At 43.6% G+C, this 15792-nt stretch overlaps 1 protein-coding gene across 1 annotated transcript in view; it reads left to right on the top strand.

The window, feature by feature from the left end:
* TOM1 (target of myb1 membrane trafficking protein) overlaps nt 1-15792 on the top strand; it is a 186429-nt gene that overhangs the window by 146612 nt on the left and 24025 nt on the right. Inside the window, exons 11-13 of the mRNA XM_075321804.1 lie at nt 3216-3336; nt 11599-11674; nt 13607-13666. Coding sequence (XP_075177919.1) covers nt 3216-3336; nt 11599-11674; nt 13607-13666 — 257 coding nt within the window. The remainder of the gene's footprint in view (nt 1-3215; nt 3337-11598; nt 11675-13606; nt 13667-15792) is intronic.

The raw sequence follows: 15792 nt of genomic DNA, 5'->3' as shown, positions 1-15792 counted from the left end.
AGCCCTTCCATCCTTCTACATCCTTGTCCATCCTACAGTCCCGATGCAGAATGGACTGTATTATGATTTGCTGCTACACGCGGTCCGGGACAAGTGAATTAAGCCCTCTGAAATGTACTGCGATCTACAAGCCAGAACAGAGGATGGAAGCAGCCAATCCGAACGTAGTAACGATCACCAATCGGAACAGAAAGGGCGCGGAAAATGAAGATGCACGCCTACGTGAGTTGCGAACGAGGTCGTTGGGTAAGGTGTCAAACACACTGATGTGTGCTGCCCTGCGGGAGCCCGACGACCAAAAAATGAAGCAGAACAGTGTGTACGATCAGCGATTTCACAGCAGGGGCCAGGTCGCTGCTTCGTGTCACACACAGCGAGATCGCTGATGAGGTCACTGGTACGTCACAAAACCTGTGACTCGGCAGCGATCTCGCTAGCGATCTCGCTATGTGAGAAGTACCCCTAAGTCAGCAGAAACCTCTTAAGAACTGGAGATTGTCCAGCAGCAGTGCTTCCAAGGTGAAAAACTTTAGTTTTGTAGTGGACAATTAAGATCAACCGTAACAGGGAAAAAAGATAAAAAAATACATAAGGGATATAGAAGACTCGTTTCGACTGGCAAGCGGTCTTAAGGGGGCTTTACACGCTACAACATCGCTAATGCGAACTTGTTGGGGTCACGGAATTGGTGACGCACATCCGGCCGCATTAGCGATGCCGTTGCGTGTGACACCTATGAGCGATTTTGCATCGCAAAACGTGCAAAATCGCTCATCGGTGACATGGGGGTCCATTCTCAAAAATCGTTACTGCAGCAGTAACGAAGTTGTTCCACGTTCCTGCGGCAGCACACATCGCTCCGTGTGACACTGCAGGAATGAGGACCCTCACCTTACCTGCGTCCTGGCCACTATGCGGAAGGAAGGAGGTGGGCGGGATGTTACGTCCCACTCATCTCCGCCCCTCCACTTCTATTGGGCGGGGGTTCAGTGACGCAGCTGTGACGTCGCTGTGACGCTGAACGAACCGCCCCCTTAGAAAGGAGGCGGTTCGCCGGTCACAGCGACGTCGCCGGGCAGGTAAGTACGTGTGACGGGTCTGGGCGATTTTGTGCGGCATGTGCAGTGATTTGCCCATGTCGCACAACAGATGGGGGCGGGTACCCACGCTAGCGATATCTGTACCAATATCTCAGCGTGTAAAGCGGCCTTAAGACATTATACATTCCCAGTCTTAGTGCAGTGATTAAATACAGCTGACAGAGGAGTGATGTGTAACCCCCAGAACAATCAGTCACCTGATACATTGTTACAAACATATGAAAAAGTAAATATATCATGCACAATACATCAATAAATATAAGCAAATCCGATCTGACGGTCAGACCTCCTGGAGATCTAGACTCTAACAAAAAGATCCACTTCGCTTCTCTTAACTTTAGAAGCCACAATCTGTCTCCCCGTCGTGCCTCGTGTACAGAAGTCCGGCATGCCCCTCCTGTGACTGACACCTCACTGTCAATGTGCAATCTCTGCTGGTTCTTGGTGTGGGCAGGGACAGCTCTACTGTGTTGCCAAATCTAAAAGTTTTGATTGTGTCAGAACAGCTGCAGCCAGTAATCTAAGTGATACATCATTAGAGTCAGGATCTCTTTACCTACATTATGGTGCTCTCAGATGAGGTAGCAAAAACCTGCCGACAGATTCTCTTTAAGCCTGTTATTTACTAACCTCTATCATTCGTATACTGCTCCTTAGAACAAATTCAATGACCTCTTTGTGTTCCAGTACTGGATTTGTGTTCTGGTTTCCTTCCTATCACCTGTGTAGGATCACTAGACAGGGACAATGCCAAAAGACCGAGGACTGCTTTTTTTTACGGATCCGAGTGGGTCCCATGAGTCAGACCCCAAACAGTTACTTAATAATGGTATTTCCTATAAAGAGACCAAGGTGTCTGCTTTGCCTGCCTACTAAAAACCATCCTACCTCAAAAAGGTTTACACTTTGTCATGATGTGATGGCTTTTACGCTTTTTTTGATCACAGTAATGTTAATACTGTAATGTAAAAACTATTTATTTACTTACTGCAGGGTTTTGCTCATTGTTTTTATCCAAAGTTCTACCTGTTACTGGCCACAATGTGAACATGCACCTACATATTACACTTATACCAACAGATGTCTGCCCATTTCTTTGGTTTTATCATATGCAGCTCTAAAGACCCCCATGTACATTAAACTAACGTTGGCTGAACTTGCCAATATGGACTAATTTGGCCGACAGCCTAATGTACACTACAATTCAAAAATTTGGGGTCACTTAGATATTTCTTTATTTTTGAAAGAAAAGCACATTTTTTTTTTCAATGAAGCTAACATTAAATTAAATAGAAATACACTCTATAACATTGTTAATGTGGTAAATGACTATTCTATCTGCAAACGTCTGGTTTTGAATGCAATATTTACATAGGTGTATAGAGGCCCATTTCCAACAACCACCACTCCAGTTTTCTAATGGTACATTGTGTTTGCTAACTGTGTTAGAAGGCTAATGGATGTTCAGAAATCCCTTGAAAACCCTTGTGCAAGTATGTTAGCACAGCTGAAAACAGTTTTGCTGATTACAGAAGCTATAAAACTGACCTTCCTTTGAGCTAGTTGAGAATCTGGAGCATTACATTTGTTGGTTCCATTAAACTCTCAAAATGGCCAGAAAAAGAGAACTTTCATGGGAAACTCGTTAGTTTAGAAGATTATTATTTCTAAGCTAGTAAATGTCTGACCTATATTTTCTATTGATTTTGCAACTCATTTGATAAATAAAAGTATGATTTTTTTTTTTCATGGAAAAGACAAAATTGTCTGGGAAACCCCAAACTTTTGACCTGTAGTGTACATGGGGGGCCTCCCGACGTCATCTGATAAGCATGTCCAATTTTGTCTTGTTGATTCTTTTGCTGTTGGTGAGATAGGTGCCCACCAGAGGAATTTTGCAGCGACTCTGAGTTTCTGTGTAAAGAGGTGTCGGGAGAGATAGCTGCCAGCCGAGCCAGCTATCTATTGTGGAGAAGGAGGAGGAGTTTGATGACTGATTTACCCATTTTCTAATTTCTAGAGTAACTCGAATTCACCGAAGATGAAATTGTATTTGTGTATGTATGTTTGCTCACAGGAATATGTATGTATCAGTTTTTTTGTTCTATTTTTCAGATGTCAGTTCTGGGTCTGTGAGTGGAACTCTGAAGTCTCTGGAACAAGGAAAGAAACAGGAGGATGACTTTGATATGTTTGCACTTACTAGAGGGAGTTCTCTGGCCGAGCAACGCAAGAGGTGAGTGGAGAGTATGGACTCGGTCAACTCTAGATCTACTTTACTGAATACCTTTTTTCTGCACTATTGTAGGATTGCTGTATGGAGAATATATCATTGCTATATAGCTCTCACTTTACAGTAGACATCACATTGTTAAAAAAAGGCCTTTCTTTCTCTCTCAAGTATTTTTCACAAATTTGTCAAATCTGTGTTAGTGATCACTTCTCCGTAGTTGAGATAATCCAACCACCTCACCGTTGCAGCATATCAAGATGCTGAGATTATAGAGTTTTTTGCACAGGTGCGCCTTAGGCTGGCCAAAATAAAAGGCCACTCTAAAATGTGCAGTTTTACAGTATTGGGGGTGTGATCAGAAAACCAAACAGTATCTGGTGTGACCACCATTTGCCAGTCTGCCATCTTCCCAGTAAAGTGAAAACCGGGATTCACCCATGAAGAGAACACCTCTCCAACGTGCCAGACACCATAGATGGGAGCATTTGACTACTCAAGTTGGTTACAACAACACTGTGCAGTGAGGTGGCGACCCTGATGAAGACTATGAACAGCTGATGAGCTTCTCTGAGAAGGTTACTGACAGTTTGCGAAGAAATCCTTTGGTTATGCACCGATTGTTGCAGCAGCTGTCCGGGTGTCTGGTCTCTGACGATCTTGGGGGTGAAGATATCGGATGTTGAGGTCCTGGGCTGGTGTGGTTATATGTGGTCTGCTGTTGTAAGGCCGGTTGGATATACTGTCAAATTTTCTGAAACTCCTTTTGGAGATGGCTTAATGTAGAGAAATGAACATTCAATTCACGGGCAACAGCTCTGGTGGACATTCCTGCAGTCAGCATGACAATTGCACGCTCCCTCAAAACTTGCAACATCTGTGACACTGTGCTGTGTGATAAAACTGCATATTTTAGACTGGTCTTTATTGTGGCCAGCCTAAGGCACACCTGTGCAATAAGCATGCTGTCTACTCAGCATCTTGATATGCTACACCTGTGAGGTGGCCGGATTATCTCAGCATAGGAAACGTGCTCACTAACACAAATTTAGACAAATATATCCACAACATTTGAGAGTTAAGCACTTTTTCATGAAAAATAAGAGCAAAACAAAAAAGTGTTTTGAGTTTTATATTTTTGATCAGTATATAAACACAAACGAAGTACACAGCTGGTGAAATAAGTATTGAATTTGTTACCAATTTTCTAAGTATATTTCTAAAGCTGCTATTGACTTGGATTTCTGACCAGATGTCAGTTACAACCCATCCAATCCACGCAGGAAAATAAATCAAACCATAGATGTCAATAAATGTAGTGATCTGCGATAGCGAGAAATGATACAGGGAAAAACTATTACCATATTTTTTGGACTATATGACACACCTGAGTTTTTAGAGCAGAAAAATAAATTTGAAGTAAAAATATGGTCGTGACTAGAGATAAGCAAACCTGAACTTTAAAGTTCGGTGTTCGCACCGAATACAGACATTACAAAAAAATTAGTGTTCGAGTGCTTTACATATGCTAGAAACTTGAACGAGCATCGCTGTGCTCGGGTACGCTCAGTGCTCGGCCCAGTGCGAGCCACTTGCAGTGTTTGAATAACTCACACTAGGGGTAAAATTAGCGTTATCAGATATAGTGTGTACAAAAAATTAAAAACCGCCCACCATCCCCGGTAAATATTCTATTTATGGCTGGCTTTATGTGGGCCGAGAACCAAACAACCCAGTCAATGACTTCCATTGAGGTTCGGTTCCAGACCTGAACTTTATCTAAAATCTGGCTTTACCCATAGAAGCAGAACTTACACGGGTCTGCTCGTCTGTAGTCATGAAGTTCAGTAATGGGGGGATCTGCTGCTGACACGGTTATGAGGGTAAGGTTCCCCAATTCTGTACCATGTCCCACATTCTGGGCCCCTTCCAGGTATATACTGTATGTCCCCCACCCTAATGCATATGTCACTAATCCTGGTATATATGCCCCCATCATGGGCCCATCCTGGTATATATACCTTTTCATTATGCCGCACACATACAAACAATTGTACTATCCTTCCCTCCTCTCCCCAGGTGCGCAGTGTCCTCTTCTGATGCCGGCAACTGACTTCAGTGTGTAAGAGAGGCAGCACATAACATCAATGCCATGCGCCCCCATTCACAAGCAGACGTCAGCTGCCGGCTAATCTGACATGAGTATTCACTACTCCCTATGCCTGGGACTATGGGCGTGGGGAGCAGTGAATATTTGTTTTTTAAATAGCAGACACCCGATCATTCCAGCCACTGCAAGAAGCCTGAGGTTGGGACGAACACATGTGCCATATTAAACAAAATGAATATTCACTGCTCCCCACGTCCATAGTCCTGCCCACCTCTCAATATAGAAGCTGATTCTGAGAGCGGGACATGTGGAGCAGTGAATATTTATTTTCTTTAATAGTGGCACACATGTTAACCCCTGCTGCTGCTGCAGCCTTCTCCTGCTTCCTATGACCCGCTCCACTGCCACCGCGCTCCTCCCTCACCCACCAGCATGCCAGGTACATCTGGCCCATAAGACGCATCCCCCACTTTTCTCCCAAATTTTTTTTTTAGGGAAAAAGGTGCATCTTATAGTATGAAAAATACTGTGTGTGTGTGTGTGTCTGAGATATATAATATAAATAATATATACACACATGTACAGTGGGGAGAAAATAATTTAGTCAGCCACCAATTGTGCAAGTTCTCCCACTTAAAAAGATGGGAGAGGCCTGTAATTGACATCATTGATAGACCACATCTATGAGAGAAAAAGTGAGATAACAATTCCAGAAAATCACCTTGTCTGATTTGGCAAGATTTTATTTGCAAATTGTGATGGAAAATAAGTATTTAGTCATCTAAAAACATGCAAGATTTCTGGCTCTCACAGATCTGTAACTTCTTATTTAAGAGGTTCCTCTGTCCTCCACTCATTACCTGTAGTAATGGCACCTGTTTGAACTAATCAGTATAAAAGAAACCTGTGCACAACTTCAAACAAACTCTACTATGGTGAAGACCAAAGAGCTGTTGAAGGACACCAGAAACAAAATTGTAGCCTTGCACCAGGCTGGGAAGACTGAATCTGCAATAGGCAAGCAGCTTGGTGTGATGAAATCAACTGTGGGAGCAATAAGAAGAAAATGAAAGACCTTCAAGGCCACTGATAATCTCCCTCGATCTTGGGCTCCACGCAAAATCTCACCCCGTGGGTTCAAAATGATCACAAGAACGGTGAGCAAAAATCTCAGAACCACACGGGAGGACCTAATGAATGACTTGCATAGAGCTGGGACTACCATAGCAAAGGCTACCATTAGTAACACACTACGCCGCCAGGGACTCATATCCTGCAGTTCCAGATGTGTCCCCCTGCTTAAGCCAGTACATGTTTAGACCCATCTTAAGTTTGCTAGAGAGCATTTGGATTATGCAGAAGAGTATTGGGAGAATTTCATATGGTTTGATGAAACCAAAGTAGAACTGTTTGGTAGAAACACAACCATCGTGTTTGGAGGAGACAGAATTCTGAGTTGCATCCAAAGAACACTATACCTACTGTGAAGCATGGGGGTGTCAACATCATACTTTGGGGCTGTTTCTCTGCAAAGGGACCAGGACGATGGATCTGTGTACATGAAAGAATGAATGGGGACATACTGTATATCGTGAGATTTTGAGTGCAAACCTCCTTCCATCAGCAAGAGCATTGAAGATGAAACGTGGCTGGGTCTCTCAGCATGATAATGATCCCAAGCACACAGTCAGGGCAACGAAGGAGTGGCTTCGTAAGAAGCATATGAAGGTCCTGGAGTGGCTTAGCCAGTCTCCAGTTATCAACCCCATAGAAAACGTTTGGAGGGAGTTGAAACTCCGTGTGGCCCAGCGACAGGTCCAAAACATCACTGCTCTAGAGGAGATCTGCATGGAGGAATGGGCTAACATACCACCAACAGTGTATGCCAACCTTGTGAAGACTTATAGAAAACATTTGACCTCTGTCATTGCCAACAAAGGATATACAACAAAATATTGAAATCAACTTTTGTTGTTGACCAAATACGTATTTCCCACCATAATTTTCAAAAACAACTTGCCAAATCAGATAAGGTGATATTCTGGATTTTTTTTTCTCTCATAGTTGTGGTCTACCTGTGATGTCAATTACAGGCCTCGATCATCTTTTTTAGGGTACTTTCACACTTGCGTTTTTTTCTTTCCGTTAATGGATTCCGCTGTTTCCCATAGACTTGTATGGATGACGGATTGTGCCAAAAGTACCTGCATTGCTTCCGCTGGCCGATGCTGCGTTGCTTCCGCCGGGCGGAAGGAACACGGCATGTAACGTTTTTTGAGCAGCGGAATCCTTAGGATTTCACTGTGCATGCTCTCTCTGGCTCCCTGCACCCGTAGCCAGGGTACACATTGGGTAACCAAGCAAAGTGCTTTGCTTAGTTACCCGATATTTACCCTGGCTACGTGTGCAGGGAGCCTGACACTTCCCCGCTTGGCTCCGTCCCCTCCCGCACTCATTCCGCTCCGCATGTACACACACGCAGGCGTACACACACACACACACACACACACACTCACGCACTCACCTGTCCTACACACACACACGCGCACACACACACTCACCTGTCCTCAGCGCCATGGCCCTGCTCGGCTCCACCCACCCCGCACTCCGCCCCCCGCACACATTCTCGGCGGCCGAACGATCAGCTGATCACCCGGCAACTGGCTGCTGTGAGCGATCAGCTGATCACCCGGCGACCGGCTGCTGTGAGCGATCAGCTGATCACCCGGTGATTGGCTGCTGTCAGCGATCAGCTGAGCGCCCGGCAGCCGGGTGATCAGCTGATCGTTCACAATAGTCTGCCGCTGGTAAAACTGTAATAAAAAAAAAAAGCTGATTCTGTTGTTTTGTACGATCCGTTGCATCCGTTGTGCCACTATATGCAACGCATCCGTTGCATCCGTCACACAACGCAATGCAACGGATGCCGTTTAACGCAAGTATGAAACTAGCCTTAGTGGGAGAACTTGCACAATTGGTCGCTGACTAAATACTTTTTTTTCCCCCATCATATACAATATTATAAAATCTCCTCTATTAGCTCTATTATTTATTAATGTCAATATGTTGGCACCGTTGCAATCTTTTGTTAGCCTTGGCATTTGCCACTCTTGTAATATCCATTAGAAGTCCCCATCCACCTCTCTTGTGTTATATTGAGAGCAGCGCCCACTAGTCTGGTTTTGGCCGGGAACATACTTATCACATAATTGCGGTCACATTACCGACATTCCCAGCTCAGAAACCGACGAATCCTTGCAACGCACAGAGTGACTCCTTTTAAAGAGAATCTGTCATCAAGGGTTTTGGTACATCATCTGAGAGCCGCATGACGTATGGAAGTTGACCCTGATTCTAGAGATGTATCACTAGTTAACAGGGTGCAGCAGTTGTGACAGAGAGAGTTCTTAGGTGTAGCATGTAAGAGAGCTCAGAAAGCTAGCCACACTTACACACTACAGCTCTCTGTATACATTGTCTATTGATACTGAGCCCTCTGTAGTCAGGGCAATGATAATCTCCTGATGATAAAACCTTCATTGTGTATAAACAGCACACTATTTAGTGAAACATCCCTGAAATCAGTGACTCAGCCTCTACATTACATAGGCAAAAATCTGCTGACAGATTCCCTTTAAGTGCTCTGGGTGTGTCAGAGCACTTTCTGTATCTTTGCTTCCTGACGTTATTTGCCTGCACACCACCAGCCTCTTTAGCTTTATTGATAACTCTTGATCTCTGTGTGATGGACATAAAAGTCTAATTACTTGGGAATGCAACAACACATGAAGATACAGTGTCCACCCATATCCTGTCCACCGCCATTAACTTGAGAATGGCGGCAGCTATAGGCATAGAAGTGGTGTCTAGGTATAGTAAAGTAGCCATGCACTACGCAATGAAACCACCTATAGCTCCACCTCGTGGAAAACAGAGTTAGCATTTTTATCTCGAAAACATAGAGAAAAAAAGTGAATTGCAAAGTTGTAGGGCATCATCAATTCAATACGAATCGACACCTTGCATACAGGAATGCTATGATAAGAACGTGTAAAACTCACCCTCGTACAAGTCATTGGGTATGGTGGCTGCGTGGAGTGGCCTCCACGCTCACCTGACCTGACCTGACCCCATTGGACTTCTTTCTGTGAGGTCACATCAAACAGCAGGTGATACAGTATGCTGTCCAGAGTCCAGATGTGCATTGTAGCTGACGGTGGCCACTTTGAGCATCAAAGTTAAATGAGCGCCATATGCGTGACCAGCATTCAATGTTTTGGGGGGGGTTATGGGTTTCATATCATAGCATTTCTGTATGCAAGGTGTCGATTCGTATTGAATAGATGATGCCCTACAATTTCTTAATTCACTTTTTTTTTTCTCTATCTCATTTCGTTTTCGAGATAAAAATGCTAACTCCGTTGTTTTCCACCAGGTGCCGCTATAGGGGGTTTCATTGCGTAGCGCATGGCAACGTTACTATACCTAGACACCGCTTCTATGCCTATAGCTGCCGCCGTTGTCAAGTTAATGGCGGTGGACACACTGTATAAAGATGTTAATGGCTTTTCATTTCAAAGACCTGCATCCAGATGCAGTTTGGAGGGTGCTAGTTTTCAAAGAGGTCCTCTTGGCTCACCCTATATGTCTAATTTAGTATATATGTTTATTCAATAAGAAATCTCAATTCTGGAGCGTCTTTTCTTAGAAGTGCTGTTCCTCTGAATATATTGACAGCTGAGTGTTGTCAGTTGGGGGATTCCCTGCAAACTCCTCACAATATAGGAACACATCTCCCTTGGCAAGAGCAGTGGTAACACCAGGAGTGGTAACACCAGGAGCGGTAACACCAGTTGTCAATTTATTCCTAATTTCCTAGCAGAATAAATCAAGAAATAACAAGAATTCTAAGAAACGATGCTCCAGAATTGTGATTTCTTGGGAAGTATAACTATTCAATAACACATGCAGACATGTCAGGAGGCGAGACAAGTCCTTATTCAATAAGACCTGATGGTGATGGAAATGCGTAAATCCAGGGACTTGTGAGAACTGCAATATGTATAATCTCTTGATTATTATCCGAGAGTCTGAGATTGTTTTCTCCTTGGGTAATAAAGTACTATTGCTGGTTATATGACTCTCCAGGGTCCCGGGGATGAGGCTCGGAGCTGTAAATCAATGTTGTATGAACTCAGAGGACCGGCCAGGCTGATCATGTGAGGTTCCTGCAGAAGATGTAAAATGACCCCTGGTATAATCTGATCTTTAGTTAGTGAAGAAGATTTAGAGCTTAGTTTAGGTACATGTCGGTGGGTGGTGACATTGAATTACTCTGCCCTCAGGGTGTCCAGTCTATTTCTGCCTCCCCACTGGCTTGTACATATCTTCTTCAGGTCTCTGGTCTCCTGACTGCATTTATCTTCTCTTGCTTCCAGGATTCGTTAACGATGACTTTTTGATCTTTTTTTGTTTGTTTTTACAAACATTTTTGTTATTTTTTCCAATACCAGTTTTTTTTTTGGTAACCATGAGCCTTTCTGATGTCTGTGGCTGGTGCAAGCACTTACGAGCCTTTGTGCCGTTCTTCTTGATTAGTGGCATGATAGTGGGCATCTACTTCATCATCGAGGCCATTGTGTATAGCGGACCTTTATCTGATGAGCATTTCTTTGATCGGATTGACCTTCTATATCCTAAGCCAATTTCACCAAAATCTGGACTGAATCCAGCTACTCCCAGGTTACTCTTCAGGTTTCCCTCTGACGCGGCACATGTCATTTGGCTTGGGGCAAGTGATTGGTTCCATAATTAAGGGAATTCAAGTATGGCCGAAAAGTACCATAAAAAGTTTTTTTTATCAACTTCTAGTTTGCAGTAAATCCCTGTTAAGTAAATCTTTAGTCCTATGTTGGCTCCCAGTTTTCCAGAGGGGCTTGTACATGTATTGGAGAGAATGGTTTTCCCTGCATATCACGCACCAAGGTTATATATTATACATTAGGTTGTGCGGTGACTACATAGATTAATAACTTGGCTTTACCCCCCACTGCTGCTTTTTGATCAGTCATTCTACTTGAATCCTTAGTTTCCTCTTTTATAATTTACATTTTCTGTTTTATTTTCCTTAAATTCTTTTTTTTTTTTTTCCCACTTAGTGTTAAATATGAGGATCCTCAGGCGGCAGAAGGACTTGCAGTAGCCCTTGATACTCGGCAGCAGAACACTGGTGCGGTAAGTAGTTTTTGATATGCCCCATAATTTCCGGAGTTCTATAGGAATGCTAAAAGGAGATGTCCAAAGGTGAAAAGTTAACAACATATATAAAAGATGTAATACTCCATTTCATCAGTCTTCTGTTGCTCTTGTTCCAACACTTATGGAGTCCCAGCTGGTCTCTACTTCATGGTCAAGACTTAAAGAGGACCTCTCACCAGGTCATAAGTGACCAGTTTTTGCTCTTATTTTATTCCCACTGCCTTCAGAGTATTCCGCTTTTTTATTTCTGCTATAGTCCCGGAGATCTACAGTAACCGTTTTCATTGGATGCTAAATTTTATTGTCTTTATTAATGGGAACGTAGGATAATACAGCATAGTCAGGACATACTGTATTTTGCGGACTATAAGACACACTGGAACATAAGATACACCAAGGTTTTAATGGAGAAAAATAGGGCAAAAAATGTGGTCATGACGCACTATTATGGGGGTGTGGGATCTGCTGCTGATACGGTTATGGAGGTAATGTGTCCCATGCCTGTACTGATGTCCCCCATTCTGGGCCCCCTCCAGATATGTGTCCTCTATTCTTGTCCCATCCTGGTATATATGACCCTCATCCTGGGCCCATCCTGGTATATATGGCCCTCATTCTGGGATCATCCTGGTATATATGACCCTCATCCTGGGCCCATCCTGGTATATATGGCCCTCATGCTGGGATCATCCTGGTATATATGGCCCTCATCCTAGGATCATCCTGGTATATATGGCCCTCATCCTGGGATCATCCTGGTATATATCTGTCCCTCATCCTGGAAACTATGATCCCTCATCCTGATATATATATATATATATATATATATATGGTCCTCATCCTGGAATGTGTCTCCCATCCTAGTATGTATGTCCTCCATCCTGGTATGTATGTTCTCCATCCTGTTATATATGTCCTTCATCATGTGTCCATCCTGGTGTTTATGCCTCCAATCACGCCGGGCACACAAAAAATGAAACTATTATACTCACCCTTCCTATGCTTCCCCGGTTTCCTCTTCTGAAGCCGGCACATGGCTACAGCATGTAAGCGTTCATTGCATGACCTCACTGCCATGCACCCCCAGTTAAACGTGGATGTCAGCTGCAGGAATATTCCCTGCTCCCCATGCCCGGGATTATGGGTGTGGGGAACAGTGAATATTCTCTTTAATATAATAGCAGGCATATGTGATCACTCAGCTACCGGCTTCGTGCAGCAACTGGGCGATCACGTGTGCCCTCTATTAAAGACAATGAATATTCACTGCTTCCCACACCCATAATCCCCCTACCTCTCAGTGCCGACTTCAGTGCTAAGAGGTGGGTAGGATTATGGGCGTGGGACGCAGTGAATATTTGTTCTCTTTATTAGTGAGCACTCGTGTTCACCTCAGAGCCGGCTCCTGCATCCTGTGACCCTACTCGTGCAATGTGTCACTTACTAGGCTGCTTGCTGCAGTTTTGATAAAATCCCTGCTTTAGCTGCTGCAGATGTGTCAGTTCTCCTCGCCCGTACCACTGATCGGCAGCTGGAGTGTGAGATTACACAGACCACACAAATTTTGAGAACTAGTCCTTTAGTGATAATCTCCTGCAGATAAAACTGTGATTTTTATCAAAACCTACAGCAAGCAGCCCAGTAAGTGACACACCGCTGGAATCAGGGTCTCTCTCTCTCTCTCTCGCTCTCTCTCTCTCGCTCTCTCTCGCTCTCTCTCTCTCTTGCTGCTCTCTCTCTCTGGCTCTCGCTGTTCGCTCTCTCTCGCTGCTCATGCTCTCTCTGTCTCGCTGCTCGCTCTCCCGCTGCTCTCTCTCTCTCGCTGCTCACGCTCTCTCGCGCTCTCTCTCTCGCTGCTCTCTCTCCCTGCTCTCAGATTAGGTGACAATGTTTTTATTTTCTCATCAGATTCCCACCTCTCAAAACAACTTCATGGATGACATTGAGAAATGGCTGTCTGTTGATGCAGTAAGTAACGAGGGCTTGTTGGCCTGCCCTGTTTGAGACGCACTTGCTGTTTTTGCTTGCTTTAGTATTGTTTGAGGTTGTGTGAAACGCGTCGTAATAATGATTAATGCAGGTTGTAATCAGACCTGCTGAATATAGAGATGTGGTGATTTGATATGAAAGTGTAATGTGATTATTTTCATTTCCCAGAGAATGGCTCGAGTGCTTGCCGTCTAATTATTTAGCTTTTTCTAGGTATTTCTTATAGGAACCTTTTTTCTATCTTAAGAAACCTCTAGTTACCATAGACACTGGAGCGTCTTCTACAAGTTACAGTAATATGAAGAGAAGTCTCATTTTTGAGCTTCTGTGCGTATTATTGTATGCAAGACATTCACATTTGTTTTATCTGCTTCAATATTCATTGAAAAGTATTTACCATAAAAGTTGCTTAAAAACTTGTATTTTTAGTATTTTTCAAGCCGGTCCTATATATTCTGTCTTAATTTTTGACCTGGTGACATAGGTAAAACTATACCGATTTTGCTCTTCTTTTATTCCTGCTACTCTCAGGTTTTTTTTCTTTAACAATCCGCCATATGGTTCTAGATAGAGATTTGAGCCTTTAATTTTGGGTTAATTTTTATGATTTTTACTAGGGGCGTGGCTCACATGATGATTCGGAGCAGCCTATAGGCACCCCTACCCCGGAGAATCCTTCAGCCACACCCCTTTGGCAAAGATTTTGAGCATGAACCTTAAATATGAAGGCCCAACTGCATAGTGGATTTAAAAAAAACAGACTTAGGCCTTGTGCGTACACTGCGGTTTTACCCGCGGTTTTGCTGCAGAAATACTTTCTTGAGAAATGTTTGTAACCTTTTTGCAGACATTTCCCAGCAAAACCTATGGGGAAAAAAAAATAGCTGTGCGCACACTGCGTTTTTTTTCTCAAGAACATTCTTTCTGCAGAATTTCTTGAGAAAATTTCTTGAGAAAATGAGCATGTCACTTCTTTTCTGCAGGTACCTGCAGTTTTTGCCATAGATAATGGTAAAAATCCGCGGGGACTAACTTGCGGCAAAAACGCGGGTGCGGTTTTACCATGGTTTGTGCCGCGGGTGCGGGATTCTTTCAGAGGGTCTGACTTTTTCTTAAGAAAAAGTCACTTTCTAGTGCGCACATAGCATAAAACCACAATATTCCTTAATTAAAGGAAATCTCTACATTCTTAGTGTGGATGTAATTGCTGGGTGACCATCATACTAGTAATACTTCTGCATTGTAAAGAGGCCTGGTATGATCAGTAATATAAGTATAGATATAAGCTTTATAAAGAGGACCAACCACCAGGATTTTCATATATAAACTAAAGCCAGTGCTATACTGGCGCTATCATGCTGATTCTATACATACCTTTAGTTGTGAGATCAGATATATAGTTTCTGAAATACAGGCAAGTAAAGTTTGTGAAATGCACGGTTACTTGATTGATAGGTGCTGCAGAATATCTTAAAGGTGGGTCGAGTTTTGATAGTTATTCACACCCTTGTCTGCTGCCTGCCTGTCTTTCCTCACCCCTGTAATAACAGAGACAGGGGCAGGAATAATTAGCAAAACCCAACCCACCTATTAGATATTCTGCAGCACCTTTCAATCAAATAACAGTGCATTTCACAAACTTTACTTGCCTATATTTCAGAAAGTATACATCCGATCTCACAACTAAAGGTATGTATAGAATCAGCATGATAGTGCCAGTATAGCACTGGCTTTAGTTTTTATATGAAAATCCTGGTGGTTGGTCCTCTTTAAATAGGACCTGTCACTTAATCATAAGTGATCCATTTTTGCTCTTAATTTTATTCCCACTGCTCCTCTTAGGCCGGGGCCACACGGGGCACTAGTGCGATACTCGCATGACACTCTGCTCACGCTGACAGCACAGCAGGAGTCGAGTGTCATGCGAGTGTCCCTGCGACTGAGGTCCGACTGTGTGAGCGGACCTCAGCTGCGGGGGGCGGGCCGGCACTGATTTCTCTCCCTCTCTCCTCCGTTGCCGGCTATTGCAATTCTCACTCTGCACTCGCGGTACACCGGTGTAATGCGAGTGCAGTGCGATTTTTCCTCTCGCCCCATACACTTGA

The sequence above is a fragment of the Anomaloglossus baeobatrachus genome, chromosome 8, assembly GCF_048569485.1.
Source record: "Anomaloglossus baeobatrachus isolate aAnoBae1 chromosome 8, aAnoBae1.hap1, whole genome shotgun sequence".
NCBI classification, from domain to species: Eukaryota; Metazoa; Chordata; class Amphibia; order Anura; family Aromobatidae; genus Anomaloglossus; species Anomaloglossus baeobatrachus.
The sequence above is the reverse complement of the archived record's forward strand: the minus strand, read 5'-3'. Positions and strand labels throughout refer to the sequence as shown.